This window comes from Salvelinus namaycush, chromosome 38 (assembly GCF_016432855.1).
Source record: "Salvelinus namaycush isolate Seneca chromosome 38, SaNama_1.0, whole genome shotgun sequence".
Classification (NCBI taxonomy): domain Eukaryota; kingdom Metazoa; phylum Chordata; class Actinopteri; order Salmoniformes; family Salmonidae; genus Salvelinus; species Salvelinus namaycush.
The window spans coordinates 7,888,884-7,911,523 of record NC_052344.1 but is presented as its reverse complement, the minus strand read 5'-3'; the positions used below and the strand labels follow the sequence as shown (position 1 = coordinate 7,911,523).

The window sequence follows — 22,640 nt, the reverse complement described above, 5'->3', positions numbered from 1 at the left end:
CCAAGGTTGCTAACATTCCCATCCTCTCTTGACGCAAAGAACGGAAAACTCCAAAAGTCCCAATAAACGTTGAATAAACTGATAAAACTCGGTTGAAAAAACCTACTTTATGATGTTATTATCATATGTATCAAATAAAATCAGAGCCGGAGATATTCGCCGAGTAAACCGAACACTTTTCAGAAGACAATGTCGACCTCCGCTGCGCGCCTTCGAAGACAAAGAAAATTCCGGACCTGTCACTCCAAAAGCTCTCATTCGACCTCAGATCAAGCTAGACACCCCATTCCACCTTCCACTGCCTGTTGACATCTAGTGGAAGGCGTATGAAGTGCATGCATATCGATAAATAAAAGCCAGTTGAATAGGCAGGCCCTGATACAGAGCCTCGTTTTCAGATTTTTCACTTCCTGTATGGATTTTTGCTGCCAAATGAGTTCTGTTTTACTCACAGAAATAATTCAAACAGTTGTAGAAACTTGAGATTGTTTTCTATCCATTAGTAATAATAATATGCATATTGTATGATCTAGAACAGAGTACGAGGCCGTTTCAATTGGGCACGATTTTTTCCAAAGTGAAAACAGCGCCCCCGTATTGACAAGAAGTTTTAACAAGTGACATCAGTAAGGGATTATAGCTTTCACCTGGATTCACCTGGTCAGTCTATGTCATGGAAAGAGCAGGTGTTGTTAAGTTCACTCAGTGCATATGAAACACAGAAACATCACGTTGGACTATACTGGACCTTTAAGAAGAAACACATTGAACACGATCAACACTACACATACACATTATAAAACTATAGCAGTGTTTAACACTATCAACACTACATATACACATTATAAAACTATAGCAGTGTTTAACACTATCAACACTACACATACACATTATACAACTATAGCAGTGTTTAACACTATCAACACTACACTTACACATTATACAACTATATCAGTGTTTAACACTATCAACACTACACTTATACAACTATAGCAGTGTTTAACACTATCAACACTACACTTACACATTATACAACTATAGGAGTGTTTAACACTATCAACACTACACTTACACAACTATAGCAGTGTTTAACACTATCAACACTACACTTACACATTATACAACTATAGGAGTGTTTAACACTATCAACACTACACTTATACAACTATAGCAGTGTTTAACACTATCAACACTACACTTACACATTATACAACTATAGCAGTGTTTAACACTATCAACACTACACTTACACATTATACAACTATAGCAGTGTTTAACACTATCAACACTACACTTACACAACTATAGCAGTGTTTAACACTATCAACACTCCACTTACACATTATACAACTATAGCAGTGTTTAACACTATCAACACTACACTTATACGACTATAGCAGTGTTTAACACTATCAACACTACACTTATACATTATACAACTATAGCAGAGTTTAACACTATCAACACTACACTTACACAACTATAGCAGTGTTTAACACTATCAACACTACACTTACACATTATACAACTATAGCAGTGTTTAACACTATCAACACTACACTTACACATTATACAACTATAGCAGTGTTTAACACTATGCACACTACACTTATACAACTGTAGCAGTGTTTAACACTATCAACACTACACTTATACAACTATAGCAGTGTTTAACACTATCAACACTACACTTATACAACTATAGCCGTGTTTAACACTATGCACACTACACTTATACAACTGTAGCAGTGTTTAACACTATCAACACTACACTTACACATTATACAACTATAGCAGTGTTTAACACTATGCACATTACACTTATACAACTGTAGCAGTGTTTAACACTATCAACACTACACTTATACAACTATAGCAGTGTTTAACACTATGCACACTACACTTATACATTATACAACTATAGCAGTGTTTAACACTATCACCACTACACTTACACATTATACAACTATAGCAGTGTTTAACACTATCAACACTACACTTACCCATTATACAACTATAGCAGTGTTTAACACTATCAACACTACACTTACACATTATACAACTATAGCAGTGTTTAACACTATGCACACTACACTTACACATTATACAACTATAGCAGTGTTTAACACTATTAACACGACACTTATACAACTATAGCAGTGTTTAACACTATGCACACTACACTTACACATTATACAACTATAGCAGTGTTTAACACTATCAACACTACACTTATACAACTATAGCAGTGTTTAACACTATCAACACTACACTTACACATTATACAACTATAGCAGTGTTTAACACTATGCACACTACACTTATACATTATACAACTATAGCAGTGTTTAACACTATCAACACTACACTTATACATTATACAACTATAGCAGTGTTTAACACTATCAACACTACACTTACACATTATACAACTGTAGCAGTGTTTAACACTATCAACACTACACTTACACATTATACAACTATAGCAGTGTTTAACACTATCAACACTACACTTACACAACTATAGCAGTGTTTAACACTATCAACACTCCACTTACACATTATACAACTATAGCAGTGTTTAACACTATCAACACTACACTTATACGACTATAGCAGTGTTTAACACTATCAACACTACACTTATACATTATACAACTATAGCAGAGTTTAACACTATCAACACTACACTTACACAACTATAGCAGTGTTTAACACTATCAACACTACACTTACACATTATACAACTATAGCAGTGTTTAACACTATCAACACTACACTTACACATTATACAACTATAGCAGTGTTTAACACTATGCACACTACACTTATACAACTGTAGCAGTGTTTAACACTATCAACACTACACTTATACAACTATAGCAGTGTTTAACACTATCAACACTACACTTATACAACTATAGCCGTGTTTAACACTATGCACACTACACTTATACAACTGTAGCAGTGTTTAACACTATCAACACTACACTTACACATTATACAACTATAGCAGTGTTTAACACTATGCACACTACACTTATACAACTGTAGCAGTGTTTAACACTATCAACACTACACTTATACAACTATAGCAGTGTTTAACACTATGCACACTACACTTATACATTATACAACTATAGCAGTGTTTAACACTATCACCACTACACTTACACATTATACAACTATAGCAGTGTTTAACACTATCAACACTACACTTACCCATTATACAACTATAGCAGTGTTTAACACTATCAACACTACACTTACACATTATACAACTATAGCAGTGTTTAACACTATGCACACTACACTTACACATTATACAACTATAGCAGTGTTTAACACTATTAACACGACACTTATACAACTATAGCAGTGTTTAACACTATGCACACTACACTTACACATTATACAACTATAGCAGTGTTTAACACTATCAACACTACACTTACACATTATACAACTATAGCAGTGTTTAACACTATCAACACTACACTTATACAACTATAGCAGTGTTTAACACTATCAACACTACACTTACACATTATACAACTATAGCAGTGTTTAACACTATGCACACTACACTTATACATTATACAACTATAGCAGTGTTTAACACTATCAACACTACACTTATACATTATACAACTATAGCAGTGTTTAACACTATCAACACTACACTTACACATTATACAACTGTAGCAGTGTTTAACACTATCAACACTACACTTACACATTATACAACTATAGCAGTGTTTTTTCCGACTCGCTGAAGTGACCAGGCTGATGTATCTGTTATCGGGCGATGAATCATATTTTAACTGGAGGGCCATTATAGCAACACTCATCTCATTGCTGTTTGGGAGACCTATAACGCTATCATTACTGCTGTAGAGCATCCAGCACTCAGCACACACTACTACAGCAAGCCCCTGTGGTTGTCGACAGAGGCCTCTGTGTCAGTAACTGGAATTGAGAGCATTTTCTGTGGCTTTCTGAGTACAGAACCTGAAACAATGGCTGAAAATGAGACCCACTCTATTCCCTGATTCACTTTGCTCCCTACTCAACTACACCTCTCTCATACCACACTCATTACATTGTGATTATTAGGATTAAAGCACCACTCTGACGTTGAGAGCTTCGGTTCGATGATCTAAACTTGTTTCCATTCATCAGATATAAATATATTCGTCAATGAAGGTTGGATTCTAACTGATTCTGACAGGTTAATCATAATAGGTTGTGAGCTCATTGATCCCCGTCCCCGCACTCGTTCCAGTCCCCATCCCCTCTCAGCAGTGTCTGTCTCCGTCCCCTCTCAGCAGTGTCTGTCCCCGTCCCCTCTCAGTAGTGTGTGTGTCCGTCCCCTCTCAGCAGTGTGTGTCCCCATCCCCTCTCAGCAGTGTCTGTCCCCGTCCCCTCTCAGCAGTGTCTGTCCCCGTCCCCTCTCAGCAGTGTCTGTCCCCGTCCCCTCTCAGCAGTGGGTGTCCCCATCACCGTCCCCTCTCAGCGGTGTGACACAACATCATGTGGAGAACCTGGCACAACTACTCCACATAGTTACTAAGACATACAGTATACCACTCAACCAGCACTTAGCGTCGGACACTGACACATCCTTCTCTGTCTCTCTCTTTTTGTCGTTGTTTGTTTTCACGAGCAAACCTGCAGACGACCAGTCTTTCACTGTAGATTGCAGTAGTGCCCAGTTCACAGAGACTTTTAGTACAAGTCTTTCACTGTAGGTTGCAGTAGTGCCCAGTTCACAGAGACTTTTAGTACAAGTCTTTCACTGTAGGTTGCAGTAGTGCCCAGTTCACAGAGACTTTTAGTACAAGTGTTTCACTGTAGGTTGCAGTAGTGCCCAGTTCACAGAGACTTTTAGTACAAGTCTTTCACTGTAGGTTGCAGTAGTGCCCAGTTCACAGAGACTTTTAGTACAAGTCTTTCACTGTAGGTTGCAGTAGTGCCCAGTTCACAGAGACTTTTAGTACAAGTCTTTCACTGTAGGTTGCAGTAGTGCCCAGTTCACAGAGACTTTTAGTACAAGTCTTTCACTGTAGGTTGCAGTAGTGCCCAGTTCACAGAGACTTTTAGTACAAGTCTTTCACTGTAGGTTGCAGTAGTGCCCAGTTCACAGAGACTTTTAGTACAAGTCTTTCACTGTAGGTTGCAATAGTGCCCAGTTCACAGACACTTGTCTGTGATGTTTCTCACGGCGGCCCAGGAACAACGCTCTGATTCTATATTCATAGTCACTATTTTGATATTTAGAAAATTACGGTTGGTTTTTCCCCCTGGCTGTCTAAGGATTTCTCGCGCTCGCCCTTAAGGGAGTTTGATACAGCCCGGGGTGTGTGGAGTTTCTTCCCCTGTAAAACACACTCCTATCCCCAGCTGTTTACATCTTCAAGACACACGTTTGCTGTTTCCATGGTAACGGGTGTAAAGATAGTTGGGATGTCTCTGAGTTACCGGCATGGAGGGGCTGATTGCCTCCGGACGCCAGCTGGAGAATTAGAGGCAGCACAGGAGAGAGAACTGGGAAAAGGCATATCATTATCACAACGACTGCTATCATTATCGTTGACGATAAGCCGTAGGAGTAAAGGGTGATGCTAGATATCTGAATGAAAATGGATCCTTCTTCAATTCGTCAACAGCATAAAATGGTGTAGCTTGAACAAAGACAATTGCAATACAATTACCTGTGTGAGTCTTATGAAAAAGGATGGACCTTAGTTGGATCAGCGTTGTGCTATAGCTGTTCCTCTATCAAAGACAGTACTTCTCCTGCAATTGTGTGAAGTAAAGAAACAACAATGGTTTAAAAGTTAAATATGTTTATGTGATTTTCTCACATGGCATTTCATTTTACACATCTCTTTGAACGTGATATATGTTGTCATCCTGTTTTACAATTTGACATGTTTTCTTTTTTTTATAGCATGCACTTCAGAATGCCAACAAATGGCTCGACAAATACAGACTTCAAACTAGAATTGTCCTCACATTAAAAGATACAGAACATGAAGCTGGATCAAGCCCAAGTGACAGTTGTGGACGTAATGGAGAGAAACAGTGTTGGGCTACCATAACTTTCACAAGTAAACCAAGCACTCCACAAGAGACACAAAATTACATGTTCGAGATTCAAAAAAATAAACACATTTAAATCACTTTTGTCATAGAAGAATAGATACTGATTGGTGTCCCTTGACGTTTCAAAGAGTTAAGCAGCAATGCACTACACAGAGAGTTGTGTGTGTGTGTGTGGGGGGGGGGGGGGGGTCTTCACTGTGCAGGTCACAGTATTCCAATCCCCCAATTACTGATGGTCAAAATCAACCCTCACTATCAAGTCAATGGAGGGGTGCTTTAGCATTGTCCTGTTATATAGGCTGTACTAGATACTAGACCAGTGTATCATTTCTTGTGGCAGGTAGCTAAAATCACAGTGCAAATCGGTGCCTTTCGTTTGGGTGTCATTATTGCAAATTGTATCTGATTGTTGGGGTATGGTGTCCAGGATAACACATCTCTACAGGGTACTTTAAGCTTCCTCGTTCTATGTTCAAACTAGCTGGAAGAGTGAAATGGGTTTCTTACAGGTTTTCATTGTTCTGCTTTACAACTGCATGATGTCTAGATGTTACCCTGGAGTTCACAACACACACATGTAAATGCACACCACAGCAATGGAATCCACCAACACGTCTAAGGGAATCAAAAGCAATGATGAAACCGTATGTCACATTTATTCAACTTATCCCACGTTATTCTCTCTTTACTGGATATTAAGCAGAATTCATATATTAATACACTCCATTTTCAGAACACATAGTGCCTCAACTGATGCATCTTAATAACATGTATTGCGAGGAGGGATACCATGGAGAGTGATTGATATGGAGGTCTAAGCATGACCCTTTTACCTGGCTCGCAATCCAAAGGACAGATGAGAGAGAGAGGAGCTTCTTGACCCATGTGCTGTATCATGTTATTATTTACAAATACAATATCTAAATAAAGCAGCTAGCCTCGTCTTCCAAGAAGGGTCCTTTTTTTTTCTTGTGACAGTTTTATGCTTCACTCAATATCCATGACATTGAGAATCTGGGAAAAAGACAACTTTCCCTGTCCCATCTATTCCCAGAATTCCAATTGACCTCAGTCTTGGACAGTTCCTGTTTTCCCAGGCAGCGTCATTGGACATGACGCTTGTCAGTCAACAATCCTTCACCGATGTGAGTGTTCTGGTTGGTTCACGTCCCTTGAGTGACGCTGTGTGATTCAATAGGATCCACACACCAATAGGTCTTGTTAGTCCACTGATTGGCTGATGACTGCCGTCATTCCAATCGGACACGTAAACGGCTAAACAGAATGTAAAGCAGGTCACATCTCTAAATATCAGAAATGCATCTCTCTAATGATAATAATCTATAGTCATTATACCAATAACCACATGCAGATTCATGCTATTTTTGTGTTCAGATATTTGCTTCTCATTTACAGTTTATATGTAAAGATGAATATATACAAATCGATGGCATTCTATGAAGTCATGATCGTAAACGCTCAATCAATGCACAGTATTGCAATGGGAGGGGGGGTGATTCAATAATTATTTTAATATAGAAATATGGAAAGCGCTGGTCGTGAGCTTTTCGTTTTAATTAGGAGACAGTTTGTGTGTTCAGCAACTGTGAGATGCGTCTGACTATGTGCCAGTTGCTTAGCAACCTTCCTGCTACTAGTATAGACAAAGGATTGGGTGAGGCATATTGCTGAATGGTAATGTCCTCTGTCGTGCGACACACCTGTTAGCATCGGCAACAATTTATGTGAGTAGTAAATTCTCTCATCAATAATGAATTACATCGCTATTAATAAAACAAAGGCTCTGGTTTGATAGGACCATCAAAGGCATTCCTGCTGTCTTTGAAAGAATATACAGAAATGTGTTTGTGTGTGTCTAATGTGTGTGTGTGTGTGTGTGTGTGTGTGTGTGTGTGTGTGTGTGTGTGTGTGTGTGTGTGTGTGTGTGTGTGTGTGTGTGTCTGTGTCTAATGTGGTGTATGTGTGTGTGCACGTCTGTCAAATGCTTGTGTGTGTGTATATGAGTGCACATGCATGCATGTGTGTATAAAGCCATGAGTCATGATGCAGAGGGGGTGCCGATGTCATTTCCGTGACTACAATTGTTGAATTACCCCCTTCTGCACACACACTAAAACAAAAGGCCATTAGCCAGAGGTGACCACCAGGGATCAGCAGCACAGTGTTCAGCAGGCAGCTCACATGCCATTCAGAATGACAATGTTACCTTTCCACCAGGGATGTGCCTTCCCCCAGCAATTAAAGAATGCTGCTCTCTGCTTGCGTGAAACCAGTAAAGACAATCTCTTTGCAGTTATCTGTGAGTAAACAATATCAGAGACACTTCAGCTTGGCAACACAGCGATTGACAGTTAAATAAGATCACAGTAAAACATTTGAAACAGTAGCAAACCATCATAGCCCACATGCAGAGAAAACAGAAAAACACTGTTGTGCATTTTATGTTGTGTGTTCAGTCCCCCAGGTGGAGGCCAATGGCACGATGCAGACACACAAGTCCCATGCACATTCCCACGGCCCAGGCCCACCGTTTTTAACCTGTCTTCTCTTTAGTTTTTATCTCTCCTTCTCTCTTTCTCACCACACCGCTGGCAGATGATTACACAGGATGACGAACAGCGGAGCAGGTGAGAGCGACAGCGGGTCAGGTGAGAGTGACAGCGTGGCAGGAGAGAGCGACAGCGGGTCAGGTGAGAGTGACAGCGTGGCAGGAGAGACAAACAGCGGAGCAGGTGAGAGCGACAGCGGGTCAGGTGAGAGTGACAGCGTGGCAGGAGAGACGAACAGCGGGGCAGGTGAGAGCGACAGCGGGTCAGGTGAGAGTGACAACGTGGCAGGAGAGACGAACAGCGGGGCAGGTGAGAGCGACAGCGGGTCAGGTGAGAGTGACAGCGTGGCAGGAGAGACGAACAGCGGGGCAGGTGAGAGCGACAGCGTGGCAGGTGAGAGCGACAGCGTGGCAGGTGAGAGAGACAGTGTGGCAGGTGAGAGCGACAGTGGGTCAGGTGAGAGTGACAGCGTGGCAGGAGAGACGAACAGCGGAGCAGGTGAGAGCGACAGCGGGTCAGGTGAGAGTGACAGCGTGGCAGGAGAGACGAACAGCGGGGCAGGTGAGAGTGACAGCGGGTCAGGTGAGAGTGACAGCGGGTCAGGTGAGAGTGACAGCGGAGCAGGTGAGAGCGACAGCGGGTCAGGTGAGAGTGACAGCGTGGCAGGAGAGACGAACAGCGGGGCAGGTGAGAGCGACAGTGGGTCAGGTGAGAGTGACAGCGTGGCAGGTGAGAGCGACAGCGGGGCAGGTGAGAGTGACAGCGTGGCAGGTGAGAGTGACAGCGTGGCAGGTGAGAGAGACAGTGTGGCAGGAAAGACGAACAGCGGGGCAGGTGAGAGCGACAGCGGGGCAGGTGAGAGCGACAGTGGGGCAGGTGAGAGTGACAGCGTGGCAGGTGAGAGCGACAGCATGGCAGGTGAGAATGACAGCGTGGCAGATCAGAGAGACAGGGTGGCAGGTGAGAGCGACAGGGTGGCAGGTCAGAGGGACAGGGTGGCAGGTGAGAGTGACAGGGTGGCAGGTGAGAGCGACAGGGTGGCAGGTGAGAGCGACAGGGTGGCAGGTCAGAGGGACAGGGTGGCAGGTGAGAGTGACAGGGTGGCAGGTGAGAGCGACAGGGTAGCAGGTGAAAGTGACAGGGTGGCAGGTGAGAGCGACAGGGTAGCAGGTGAAAGTGACAGGGTGGCAGGTGAGAGCGACAGGGTGGCAGGTCAGAGGGACAGGGTGGCAGGTGAGAGCGACAGTGTGGCAAGTGAGTGGGACAGGGTGACATGTGAGAGCGACAGGGTGGCTCGTGAGAGTGACAGGGTGGCAGGTGAGAGAGACAGTGTGGCAGGAGAGACGAACAGCGGAGCAGGTGAGAGCGACAGCGGGTCAGGTGAGAGTGACAGCGTGGCAGGAGAGACGAACAGCGGGGCAGGTGAGAGTGACAGCGTGGCAGGTGAGAGTGACAGCGTGGCAGGAGAGACGAACAGCGGGGCAGGTGAGAGCGACAGTGGGTCAGGTGAGAGTGACAGCGTGGCAGGTGAGAGCGACAGCGGGGCAGGTGAGAGTGACAGCGTGGCAGGTGAGAGCGACAGCGTGGCAGGTGAGAGTGACAGCGTGGCAGGTGAGAGCGACAGCATGGCAGGTGAGAATGACAGCGTGGCAGGTCAGAGAGACAGGGTTGCAGGTGAGAGCGACAGCGTGGCAGGTGAGAGTGACAGCGTGGCAGGTGAGAGCGACAGCGGGGCAGGTGAGAGTGACAGCATGGCAGGTGAGAGCGACAGCATGGCAGGTGAGAATGACAGCGTGGCAGGTCAGAGAGACAGGGTTGCAGGTGAGAGCGACAGCGTGGCAGGTGGGAGCGACAGCGTGGCAGGTGAGAGCGAGAGGGTGGCAGGTCATAGGGACAGGGTGGCAGGTGAGAGCGACAGGGGGGCAGGTCATAGGGACAGGGTGGCAGGTGAGAGCGAGAGGGTGGCAGGTGAGAGCGTGTGAATCAAGACATAGTCCATGACAAGTTCTCCCACCCCCCCCACAAAATAAAGTGACATTTTTCTTATTTTTTATGGAAGCACGTATTTTCTAAGTATCTAAATATAGCAACATGTAAATCTCCCTGATTATGAATACGTATTTACTAAATGTTGTGGCTGCTACTTTTAGAGCCACCATTCAAGAGTCCTTTTATTGCCATTATTAAAGTACAACAAAACTGAAGTAATGGGAATTCAAAGTGATGCACAGCTAAGCTACTTCAGGGGTGGTCACCACATCTACAGTTCAAAGCAACGTTTGTATGGAAGAGGAGAAGAGCAGGGTTAGTCTGTGGTCGAAACCACTAAGGTTAGTCTCTAAAGTAGCTAACAACATTCACAGAGTATATTATATGATTCCAGTATGCTACAGAGAGCTAACGCCTATGAAGCTGGCTTCTGTCGGGTGTTTTGGGGGTAGGGGTGGGGGAGGGGAGTGTGCTCAGATGGAAGGCAAGCCTCGCTCTGGGCCGGGCTTCACAGGACTGATGGTATTGGGGAGCGGGAACGCCTCAGCGGGCACGGTGAATCGTAGGGTGAGGTCACTGGAGTCAGCCTCAGGGCGTTACCAGCCAAGCCCGCTATGTTGCTTAAGCTTGGGGATTTCTCACAGCCTTCGGATGAGTGGGCGAGGGCGCAGGAACAGGACATGAACACACACAGGCACGCAGTCAAGTATTCCAAGTCCAAGCCAGCCACGTGAATGAAACAAGACAGGAGACAGGAGTGAGACAGAGCAGCAGTACATACATACGGTGATTCATGCACATATGTAGTTTCTCATGACACAGGTCAGACGGAAAATGTCCATTTAATTGTTGACAGAACTTTGCTTTAATTACTGCTTTTGAAGTTATGCCAATATGAATGTCTCATATAATGGCATCATTACTACGTTTTGTCACACAATTTATTCAAGCAATAATCTCATACAGATGTGTTCATATTTCAATTGCTAATTAAAGTGTTTATATATATATATATATATATATATATCAGGCTAAAAACTGCATTTCATTCAGGAGCTCTAGCATTTGTGCTGATGTGTACAAAGTCTCTGAAATAAAGCCAGCATTAAAAACACAGGGCGTGCAAATGTAAAATAACTGTGTTTAAATGTAAAATAACTGTGTTTAAATGTAAAATAACTGTGTTTAAATGTAAAATAACTGTGTTTAAATGCAAAATAACTGTGTTTAAATGTAAAGCAAGATGATGAGGAGTGTGATGATTGTGGAAATGACGGTGATGATAATGGGAAAGAGAACGGCGCTGACGAGCCTGTAAGCAGGTGGTGCACACCAACTAAATGTACATTCATTTATATCAGCAGTCCTTTTTAAATGTCCAGATGCCAGTGAGAAACAAACAAACGACAAACCAGCCAGACCATTAACAGAGCTGGCCAATCAGCTGGCACAAAGACAGAGGGAGAGGAAGAAAGACAAGCTAATGGGATTGCAGCATCATTACCATACTGTAGATGGATCCATTTGTTTCAGCGTTTACTCAAAAGGGACGGCGCGCAAATGAGGCCGCTTCAGAACCAGCCGAGCTGGCAGAACAAAGGGCAGCTTCAGCTTGTGCCGACAGGTAGTGCTGGGGACTAGAAAGGACCTCATGTTTTATGCATTAACCGCTGCACTGCTGCGACCGCCACCGCCGGCTGAGGAGGCTGAGACGAGGGCACAGCTGGACGCTCGCCTTGTGGCACCCAACTGTTCCATAGCCCATGATGATGCAGAGTCGCCCTGTGGTGGGCATGGGTCCAGGTGGTGGGAGGCCCAGGGTTGTCTCATGCCTGGCAGATTGCCTCAAGACCCAGGTGGGCTGAGCATGGCACAGCACTGTCCCGGTCAACACATGGGGGGCTGTGAGGTTTATGAGTTGGTACCCCAGAGAGATTTACTGACTGGCTTTGTGTGTGTCTCCATGTAATGGATGGTTGAGTTAAACAGGAACACTAACTGCGCAGACATCAGAGCTGCATTAAGTCAATATCAAATCAATTAATTAACCATAACAATCTGAACCATAGAATGAATCCTAATAAGAAAAGACTCCTGCAACAGTTAAACGTATCCTATAGTAATAATGCTATAATTAACATTAACCCCAAATGACAGTTATAACCATGCCCTTCTACAATTACACACAGAGGAGTGGGTTGATTGCCAGGCCATACAGCAGACCCAGTGTAAGCATGAGATTTAGATTGCCTTCTGGAGAGGCAGTTCACTTCTGATAAGAGGCAATTAGCAAAAGCGTAACAGAGTTCCATATTACAGTGTAGAATAGATTAACACAGCATTAACTGGTCAAGATGACAGAGATAAAGCTTGGGAATTAAGACAGTGAAGTACGATTTAGGCCTAAACGTTAATTAGGCCCAAAATGTAATTTCTCATTCCAACAAAAAGGTTATTTTGAAGACACGATACAGTATGGTAGTGACTTCTAACTCAACACAGGCATCACCTGTACAAACAGCAGGTCATTCTAACTCAACACGGGCATCACCTGTACAAACAGCAGGTCATTCTAACTCAACACAGGCAGCACCTGTACAAACAGCAGGTCATTCTAACTCAACACAGGCAGCACCTGTACAAACAGCAGGTCATTCTAACTCAACACAGGCACCTGTACAAACAGCAGGTCATTCTAACTCAACACAGGCATCACCTGTACAAACAGCAGGTCATTCTAACTCAACACAGGCACCTGTACAAACAGCAGGTCATTCTAACTCAACACAGGCAGCACCTGTACAAACAGCAGGTCATTCTAACTCAACAAAGGCAGCACCTGTACAAACAGCAGGTCATTCTAACTCAACACAGGCACCTGTACAAACAGCAGGTCATTCTAACTCAACACAGGCATCACCTGTACAAACAGCAGGTCATTCTAACTCAACACAGGCACCTGTACAAACAGCAGGTCATTCTAACTCAACACAGGCAGCACCTGTACAAACAGCAGGTCATTCTAATTCAACACAGGCAGCACCTAATACAAACAGCAGGTCATTCTAACTCAACACAGGCAGCACCTGTACAAACAGCAGGTCATTCTAATTCAACACAGGCAGCACCTGTACAAACAGCAGGTCATTCTAACTCAACACAGGCAGCACCTGTACAAACAGCAGGTCATTCTAACTCAACACAGGCACCTGTACAAACAGCAGGTCATTCTAACTCAACACAGGCAGCACCTAATACAAACAGCAGGTCATTCTAACTCAACACAGGCAGCACCTGTACAAACAGCAGGTCATTCTAACTCAACACAGGCATCACCTGTACAAACAGCAGGTCATTCTAACTCAACACAGGCACCTGTACAAACAGCAGGTCATTCTAACTCAACACAGGCAGCACCTGTACAAACAGCAGGTCATTCTAACTCAACACAGGCAGCACCTAATACAAACAGCAGGTCATTCTAACTCAACACAGGCAGCACCTGTACAAACAGCAGGTCATTCTAACTCAACACAGGCAGCACCTGTACAAACAACAGGTCATTCTAACTCAACACGGGCATCACCTGTACAAACAGCAGGTCATTCTAACTCAACACGGGCAGCACCTGTACAAACAGCAGGTCATTCTAATTCAACACAGGCAGCACCTGTACAAACAACAGGTCATTCTAATTCAACACAGGCATCACCTGTACAAACAGCAGGTCATTCTAACTCAACACAGGCATCACCTGTACAAACAGCAGGTCATTCTAACTCAACACAGGCATCACCTGTACAAACAGCAGGTCATTCTAACTCAACACAGGCAGCACCTAATACAAACAGCAGGTCATTCTAACTCAACACAGGCAGCACCTGTACAAACAGCAGGTCATTCTAACTCAACACAGGCAGCACCTAATACAAACAGCAGGTCATTCTAACTCAACACAGGCAGCACCTGTACAAACAGCAGGTCATTCTAACTCAACACAGGCAGCACCTGTACAAACAGCAGGTCATTCTAACTCAACACAGGCAGCACCTAATACAAACAGCAGGTCATTCTAACTCAACACAGGCAGCACCTGTACAAACAGCAGGTCATTCTAACTCAACACAGGCAGCACCTGTACAAACAGCAGGTCATTCTAACTCAACACGGGCATCACCTGTACAAACAGCAGGTCATTCTAACTCAACACAGGCAGCACCTGTACAAACAGCAGGTCATTCTAACTCAACACAGGCAGCACCTGTACAAACAGCAGGTCATTCTAACTCAACACGGGCATCACCTGTACAAACAGCAGGTCATTCTAACTCAACACAGGCAGCACCTGTACAAACAGCAGGTCATTCTAACTCAACACAGGCAGCACCTGTACAAACAGCAGGTCATTCTAACTCAACACAGGCATCACCTGTACAAACAACAGGTCATTCTAATTCAACACAGGCATCACCTGTACAAACAGCAGGTCATTCTAACTCAACACAGGCATCACCTGTACAAACAGCAGGTCATTCTAACTCAACACAGGCATCACCTGTACAAACAACAGGTCATTCTAACTCAACACAGGCACCTGTACAAACAGCAGGTCATGACCTCATTAACAACCTTGATTCTATTTCTATTGTTTCTATTTGTCTAGTGTTTAGTATTGTTCTGTGCTGTGTTCTTTAGCCTACATTTCAGTGACGGCATTTAGCATGCCATTCAAAGATAGAAGGCTTGTCGTGCAATTTGTCTGCTCTGTCTGGTGCTGCAGATGGATACTACCTTCCTGATGACCTTTAGGGCACAGTGGTGGGAAGACTGGGTCGCCACACAACATGACCTTTCCACAGACACACTACAGGACTGCGCCACTGCAACATCCCCCTATAGCCTCAGGCTGGATTACATTAGCAGACGAGGGCCTCTGTCTTCCTCCTCTTTCCTGGGAGGAATTCAACATGTGGGCAGATACAGGAAGGAGACTTTTCGTGGATCATCTGATCATTGTCCATATCCCAAGGGGTGAGTAGTGTCAACTGAACGTAGCAGTAGGTCTCCCTTATCACACAAACTAGACTAGTGGATTAGGTTTGGTGGCGCTATTTTAGTGACCACTACCACAAATGAAGCCCCACAGCCTTGAATGAGCAATGACAGAAACGCCTAAATGATTTAGTTATGAATCACCATTAATGAATGATGATTTATGAATTCCCAATAATGATGTAACAATGAATAATGGATAATGGACATTGACATTTGCCATGCCTTTCAAAACCAAACAAAAGCCATGAAAATAGACACGTCCATGATGACGGGTGCTGATGCACATGCATAAAGATCCTGATCCAGAGGGGTGACGCAGTACCTGTCTTCCTGACCCCACCGTCGGCAGGGCAGGTGTAGTCACTGGCAGCCAGCAGGAAGCACGTCCCCCCACTCCTCCGCTCCTGCTCTGGGGTGCTGGACCTGCGCATGGGGACCCTCTCCTCTGTGCTGGGGGACATGGTGAGATCACTGCCTCCACTGCCGTCCCCTGACAGCACTGGTGACCGCAGGGAGAGAGGAGGAGGAGGGGTTAAGGGTGGTAGGGCGGAAGAGGGGGCGAGGAAAGGCAGGTTAAGGGATCGAATCAGGACACATCAAACAAACTCCCACATCAAGAGCGCTTGCCAAATGCCACGAGGACCAGGCGCGCTGGGGGACAAGGGTCAAAGGTGAAATAGACAGGACCTCAATCGATGGTGTCAGCGCACCTAGTGTCTGCCTATAAAAGAGCTTGCCAATGTCAAAACAAAACAGGCTGAAATTTAGCATTTATCACATCTTATAATCAAAAAGCTTAATTAGAATTAATCTATTGAGAAATTCCACTTTGAATTCAGCATATCATTTGATTGCACATAGCATGTTAAGAATAAATAGCCAATGCTATTGCCTGCATTTCAAATAACCCCCGCCCCCCAAAAAGAAAATCATGCTGGCTTCTCAACAGATTTAATCTGTGTTGGAATACATTTATTAAAGCATGGCTAGTTCTGAACTTGTTAAATGTTAATATTTCACATCTAATAAAGCAACATATTGCAAAGAAACCAGAGCATGAATACCCTGAGGAATTTCTGGATTATAGTTAAAAGAAACTAAGGAGACAAGGGTCAACACTCATTTCCATCAATATCAGATGTGTCAGAGTGATTTACAGATGAACGCCTGCAGGGGGAAAACGGCCACCTACAGTCAAGTCACAAATGAACAATCCCTACTTTAAAACCTCAAGAGTCAAAGGCTTTTTGTTTTCGTCCAAAATCTTATTAGTGAAGAAATATTTCACAGCAATCATCTCTGACCCATCAATTCCTTTCGCATCATTCTCTTATGTCCGTGGCAACAGAAGTGCTAAACATTCTAAGGACATCAGCGGGTCTAGTCTCTCAAGAGGAAAACCTTGTGTTGCCCCGGGGGGTCTGTTAAAAGGCCACTGTTTTCCACCTGAATGAGATCCCTTATAGATTCTCCCCTTGCCCTCCCCTTCTGTCTATACATGAATAACCCCTAGCCCACTGACAAATTCCACCTTAAGATACAATGGTGGTATGCTGGCGGTCTCACCTGATTGGTTGCGCTCCAGCACCCTGCTCCCCTGCATGTTGCAGAGGTCCCCCTGGGGGCTGTTGCAGGTGGTGTTGAGGTCTACTTTGAGGCAGGTTGGGGATCCCCCCAGTGCGACCTGGGGGATGTGCCTCTTCCTCTTCTTGGGAAGCTTCTGCTTGGCCATGGCCAGCGAGTAGTACATTCCAAAGTTATTGACGATGACGGGCACAGGCATGGCTATCGTCAGCACGCCCGCCAGGGCACACAGCGCGCCCACCAGCATGCCCGACCACGTCTGCGGGTACATGTCACCGTAACCCAGCGTGGTCATGGTGACCACGGCCCACCAGAAGCCGATGGGGATGTTCTTGAACATGGTGTGTTCGCCGGCCGTGGGGTCGTTGGGGTTGGCGCCGATGCGCTCGGCATAGTAGATTGCGGTGGCGAAGATAAGCACACCTAGGGCGAGGAAGATGATGAGGAGGAGGAACTCGTTGGTGCTAGCCTTCAATGTGTGACCCAGCACCCGCAGCCCTACGAAGTGTCGCGTCAGCTTGAAGATACGCAGGATCCTGACAAACCTTACCACTCTGAGGAAGCCCAAGACGTCCTTAGCTGCTTTAGACGACAGTCCGCTCAAGCCTACCTCCAGGTAGAACGGCAGGATAGCCACAAAGTCGATTATGTTGAGCAGGCTCTTGACAAACTCCAGCTTGTCTGGGCTGAAGATGACACGCACCATGAACTCCAGGGTGAACCAAAGAACGCAGACACCCTCCACGTAGGTGAGAGCCGGGTCCGTCTCGATAATGTAATCAGGACCCAGGTCCGGCAGGCTGCCGTTGAGCACTGCCTCAGACTTGTTGATGATGGTGATGGTGTTGAATGCCTCATGGGTCTCCAGGCAGAAGGTGGTGATCGAGACCAGGATGAAGAACAAGGAGGCAAAGGCCACAAACTGGAGAAGAGGAGATGAGATAAGGAGAGAGAGGGGGAGATTAGAGAGAGAGGGAATTAGAGAGACTTTTGAATGTCAAATTCTCTTGTGTCATTGCAGCTCATAAAGCACAATACATACAATCTGGATAACCTTCTATTTACTAATTAATTTATTCACTCATCACACAGAGAGAGAAAGAAAGAGAGAGAAAGAGAGAAAGAAAGAGAGAGAGAGAGAAAAAAAGAAAGAAAGAAGGAAATAGAGAAAGAAAGAGAGAGAGAGAGAGAGAGATAGAAAGGTAGGGAGGTAGGGAGAACCATAGCAATGGTAATTAACATCACCTTCATCAAATACAATACACTCCAGAGAGAGAGAGAGCAATCTATTAGTACTAGCAATAAACCCAGCCAGTGGCTCACTGGGACGTGGCCTGGCAGTCTTAATGCAGTTAAACCCGCTGACTGGCCCACTCATTCCCTCAAACCCATCGGTGAAGGTTCATTGATGCAGAAGGGCTTACAGTATTCAAGTCTTAAAAAACGTTCAGTCACTGTTATACATTGTGTTGGAGTGAATGAGGTGTCATCCTTTTGAGTGGATGGGAAAAGATCTGTCCAGTCCATTTGGTAGCCTGGTAGTGGGTACCAGTCTGTTTCTGCCATCATGCCACTCCTTTCCACCGCGTCATGCCATGGTTGGTTTGCATGACTGTATGGAGTTGGGAAGAGCTCAAACAGATAAAGGCTGGGTTTTTGTTCAGCACGTGAGTCACAAATTGTGACAAATATATTTCTAAAAAGCCATATACAAAAACAAATACTTGATTGATGGATCTCATTGTCTGCGTTTAAACAGGCAGCACAATTCAGATTTTTTTCCTCTCCACTATTTGGTCTTTTGACCAATCACATCAGATCTTTGGGTCATAAGACACCAATTAGTATGGAAATGCAGCCCTTGTCCTCCACATTACAGATTTACAATCCAGCCCCAATGACTGAGTAGAAAGCGGTATAGAATTGTCGTTCTACACAGCACAAGCCCACATCCTCTGTGTAATGGACTCAGACTACCTCTTCAGGTCAGTTCAGATTGTCTCTCGAAAACTAGTCTGTACACATTGCTTTAGATGAGCAGAGTGGCACAGGGGAATTCAGCACATAGCTTAGTCAATAACAAATATTTCACTTGAATGTAGCTGAAGGCAATAACTACAAGAGGAAATCCTTGAAGTATATTATTTTCTAATACAACAGACAACAAAAAAACATTATTTTTTACGTGGTGAATGTCAACCTTATATTAGTCCATAAAACACCCTAAATAATAAAGCAATTGTGTGATTTTAACCAAAATATCGATGCAGAGAGAGAGAGACACACAGTGACAGAGACAGAGACACAGAAGGATATATATTCCTAGGAATGAGTCACCTTTTAATTAAACATCAGCTGTTGGTGAGACACAGTGAAGGTTCTTTCATCAGTCTCTCTGTCTACTGCCTATACCTCTGTTTCAGTCTTCACTAGATGAAATCTCTCTGTCTACTGCCTATACCTCTGTTTCAGTCTTCACTAGCTGAAATCTCTCTGTCTACTGCCTATACCTCTGTTTCAGTCTTCACTAGCTGAAATCTCTCTGTCTACTGCCTATACCTCTGTTTCAGTCTTCACTAGATGAAATCTCTCTGTCTACTGCCTATACCTCTGTTTCAGTCTTCACTAGCTGAAATCTCTCTGTCTACTGCCTATACCTCTGTTTCAGTCTTCACTAGCTGAAATCTCTCTGTCTACTGCCTATACCTCTGTTTCAGTCTTCACTAGATGAAATCTCTCTGTCTACTGCCTATACCTCTGTTTCAGTCTTCACTAGTTGAAATCTCTCTGTCTACTGCCTATACCTCTGTTTCAGTCTTCACTAGATGAAATCTCTCTGTCTACTGCCTATACCTCTGTTTCAGTCTTCACTAGATGAAATCTCTCTGTCTACTGCCTATACCTCTGTTTCAGTCTTCACTAGCTGAAATCTCTCTGTCTACTGCCTATACCTCTGTTTCAGTCTTCACTAGCTGAAATCTCTCTGTCTACTGCCTATACCTCTGTTTCAGTCTTCACTAGATGAAATCTCTCTGTCTACTGCCTATACCTCTGTTTCAGTCTTCACTAGCTGAAATCTCTCTGTCTACTGCCTATACCTCTGTTTCAGTCTTCACTAGCTGAAATCTCTCTGTCTACTGCCTATACCTCTGTTTCAGTCTTCACTAGATGAAATCTCTCTGTCTACTGCCTATACCTCTGTTTCAGTCTTCACTAGCTGAAATCTCTCTGTCTACTGCCTATACCTCTGTTTCAGTCTTCACTAGATGAAATCTCTCTGTCTACTGCCTATACCTCTGTTTCAGTCTTCACTAGATGAAATCTCTCTGTCTACTGCCTATACCTCTGTTTCAGTCTTCACTAGCTGAAATCTCTCTGTCTACTGCCTATACCTCTGTTTCAGTCTTCACTAGATGAAATCTCTCTGTCTACTGCCGATACCTCTGTTTCAGTCTTCACTAGCTGAAATCTCCCTGTCTACTGCCTATACCTCTGTTTCAGTCTTCACTAGCTGAAATCTCTCTGTCTACTGCCTATACCTCTGTTTCAGTCTTCACTAGATGAAATCTCTCTGTCTACTGCCGATACCTCTGTTTCAGTCTTCACTAGCTGAAATCTCTCTGTCTACTGCCTATACCTCTGTTTCAGTCTTCACTAGCTGAAATCTCTCTGTCTACTGCCGATACCTCTGTTTCAGTATTCACTAGATGAAATCTCTCTGTCTACTGCCTATACCTCTGTTTCAGTCTTCACTAGATGAAATCTCTCTGTCTACTGCCTATACCTCTGTTTCAGTCTTCACTAGCTGAAATCTCTCTGTCTACTGCCTATACCTCTGTTTCAGTCTTCACTAGATGAAATCTCTCTGTCTACTGCCTATACCTCTGTTTCAGTCTTCACTAGCTGAAATCCCTCTGTCTACTGCCTATACCTCTGTTTCAGTCTTCACTAGATGAAATCTCTCTGTCTACTGCCTATACCTCTGTTTCAGTCTTCACTAGATGAAATCTCTCTGTCTACTGCCTATACCTCTGTTTCAGTCTTCACTAGCTGAAATCTCTCTGTCTACTGCCTATACCTCTGTTTCAGTCTTCACTAGCTGAAATCTCTCTGTCTACTGCCTATACCTCTGTTTCAGTCTTCACTAGATGAAATCTCTCTGTCTACAGCCTATACCTCTGTTTCAGTCTTCACTAGATGAAATCTCTCTGTCTACTGCCTATACCTCTGTTTCAGTCTTCACTAGATGAAATCTCTCTGTCTACTGCCTATACCTCTGTTTCAGTCTTCACTAGATGAAATCTCTCTGTCTACTGCCTATACCTCTGTTTCAGTCTTCACTAGATGAAATCTCTCTGTCTACTGCCTATACCTCTGTTTCAGTCTTCACTAGATGAAATCTCTCTGTCTACTGCCGATACCTCTGTTTCAGTCTTCACTAGATGAAATCTCTCTGTCTACTGCCGATACCTCTGTTTCAGTCTTCACTAGCTGAAATCTCTATGTCTACTGCCTATACCTCTGTTTCAGTCTTCACTAGATGAAATCTCTCTGTCTACTGCCTATACCTCTGTTTCAGTCTTCACTAGATGAAATCTCTCTGTCTACTGCCGATACCTCTGTTTCAGTCTTCACTAGATGAAATCTCTCTGTCTACTGCCGATACCTCTGTTTCAGTCTTCACTAGCTGAAATCTCTCTGTCTACTGCCTATACCTCTGTTTCAGTCTTCACTAGATGAAATCTCTCTGTCTACTGCCTATACCTCTGTTTCAGTCTTCACTAGCTGAAATCTCTCTGTCTACTGCCTATACCTCTGTTTCAGTCTTCACTAGATGAAATCTCTCTGTCTACTGCCTATACCTCTGTTTCAGTCTTCACTAGATGAAATCTCTCTGTCTACTGCCTATACCTCTGTTTCAGTCTTCACTAGCTGAAATCTCTCTGTCTACTGCCTATACCTCTGTTTCAGTCTTCACTAGCTGAAATCTCTCTGTCTACTGCCTATACCTCTGTTTCAGTCTTCACTAGCTGAAATCTCTCTGTCTACTGCCTATACCTCTGTTTCAGTCTTCACTAGATGAAATCTCTCTGTCTACTGCCTATACCTCTGTTTCAGTCTTCACTAGCTGAAATCTCTCTGTCACTCACAAAACATATCTCAGGGTCTGCACAGTGCCCCCACGGCAAAGTCAAGCAGAGACAGGGATGACTAAATAGCCCTCATTGGTCCTATTCATTAACCCCTATATAACGATATGAGCTGAGAGTTGGAAAGCAAGTTCAGGGAGTGAGTGTTTTAATGAAATAAACGGACCATAATACAAAACAAGAA

At 44.1% G+C, this 22,640-nt stretch overlaps 1 protein-coding gene across 2 annotated transcripts in view; it reads right to left on the bottom strand.

The window, feature by feature from the left end:
- Nucleotides 1-11,175: 11,175 nt before the first annotated feature.
- LOC120032246 (potassium voltage-gated channel subfamily C member 2-like) overlaps nucleotides 11,176-22,640 on the bottom strand; it is a 79,004-nt gene continuing 67,539 nt past the window's right edge. Inside the window, exons 2-4 of one of the 2 annotated variants that reach the window (XM_038978247.1) lie at nucleotides 17,289-18,228; nucleotides 16,045-16,221; nucleotides 11,176-11,312 (exon numbers count right to left, since the gene is read on the bottom strand). In XM_038978247.1, the coding sequence (XP_038834175.1) occupies nucleotides 11,176-11,312; nucleotides 16,045-16,221; nucleotides 17,289-18,228 (1,254 nt within the window). The remainder of the gene's footprint in view (nucleotides 11,313-16,044; nucleotides 16,222-17,288; nucleotides 18,229-22,640) is intronic. The other variant, XM_038978248.1, reaches the window with a different exon arrangement.